The sequence below is a fragment of the Eurypyga helias genome, unplaced genomic scaffold (assembly GCF_000690775.1).
Source record: "Eurypyga helias isolate BGI_N326 unplaced genomic scaffold, ASM69077v1 scaffold16809, whole genome shotgun sequence".
Taxonomy (NCBI): Eukaryota; Metazoa; Chordata; class Aves; order Eurypygiformes; family Eurypygidae; genus Eurypyga; species Eurypyga helias.
In genome coordinates this window covers 1,972-2,374 of record NW_010274103.1, presented here as the reverse complement: position 1 = coordinate 2,374, position 403 = coordinate 1,972, and the positions used below count along the sequence as shown (strand labels likewise).

Below are 403 nucleotides of genomic sequence, written 5' to 3'. Positions count from 1 at the left end.
CCCTCCTCTTCCCTTTCCTGCGCCTCCGCCTTCTTGTCCAGCTTGTACTTGAGGCGGCGGATGGGGTCGGTGATGCTCCTCCTGGTCCAATCCTCAAAATCCTCTGCCAAGAGAAAATTTCGGTCCACCAGCTCGGCAGCCTCCTGCCAGTTTCGGAAGCACGCGGGACCCAGACGCTGGATCTCTTCCACAGCGTTTCCGACGATTACATCCCCATTCGGCTTCAGCACCACCACCGCCGGCACCTCGGACACGGCGAACTGCAGCTCCAGCTCCCTGCAAGGCGAAGCGGGGAGAAACCTCAAACTGGGAAGGAGACCAGTCCTCACCGGTCCTCACCCTCGTGGCTCCTCATCCTCGTGGCTCCTCACCCTCCCCGGTCCTCATCCCCCTGGCTCCCCCA

At 62.3% G+C, this 403-nt stretch overlaps 1 protein-coding gene across 1 annotated transcript in view; it reads right to left on the bottom strand.

Annotated features, from left to right (window-relative positions):
* Nucleotides 1-8: 8 nt before the first annotated feature.
* The window catches only part of NXNL1 (nucleoredoxin-like 1), a gene marked incomplete at its 3' end in the record, with an annotated part of 2,269 nt that continues 1,874 nt past the window's right edge, over nt 9-403 (bottom strand). Inside the window, exon 2 of the mRNA XM_010159717.1 lies at nt 9-276. Coding sequence (XP_010158019.1) covers nt 9-276 — 268 coding nt within the window. The remainder of the gene's footprint in view (nt 277-403) is intronic.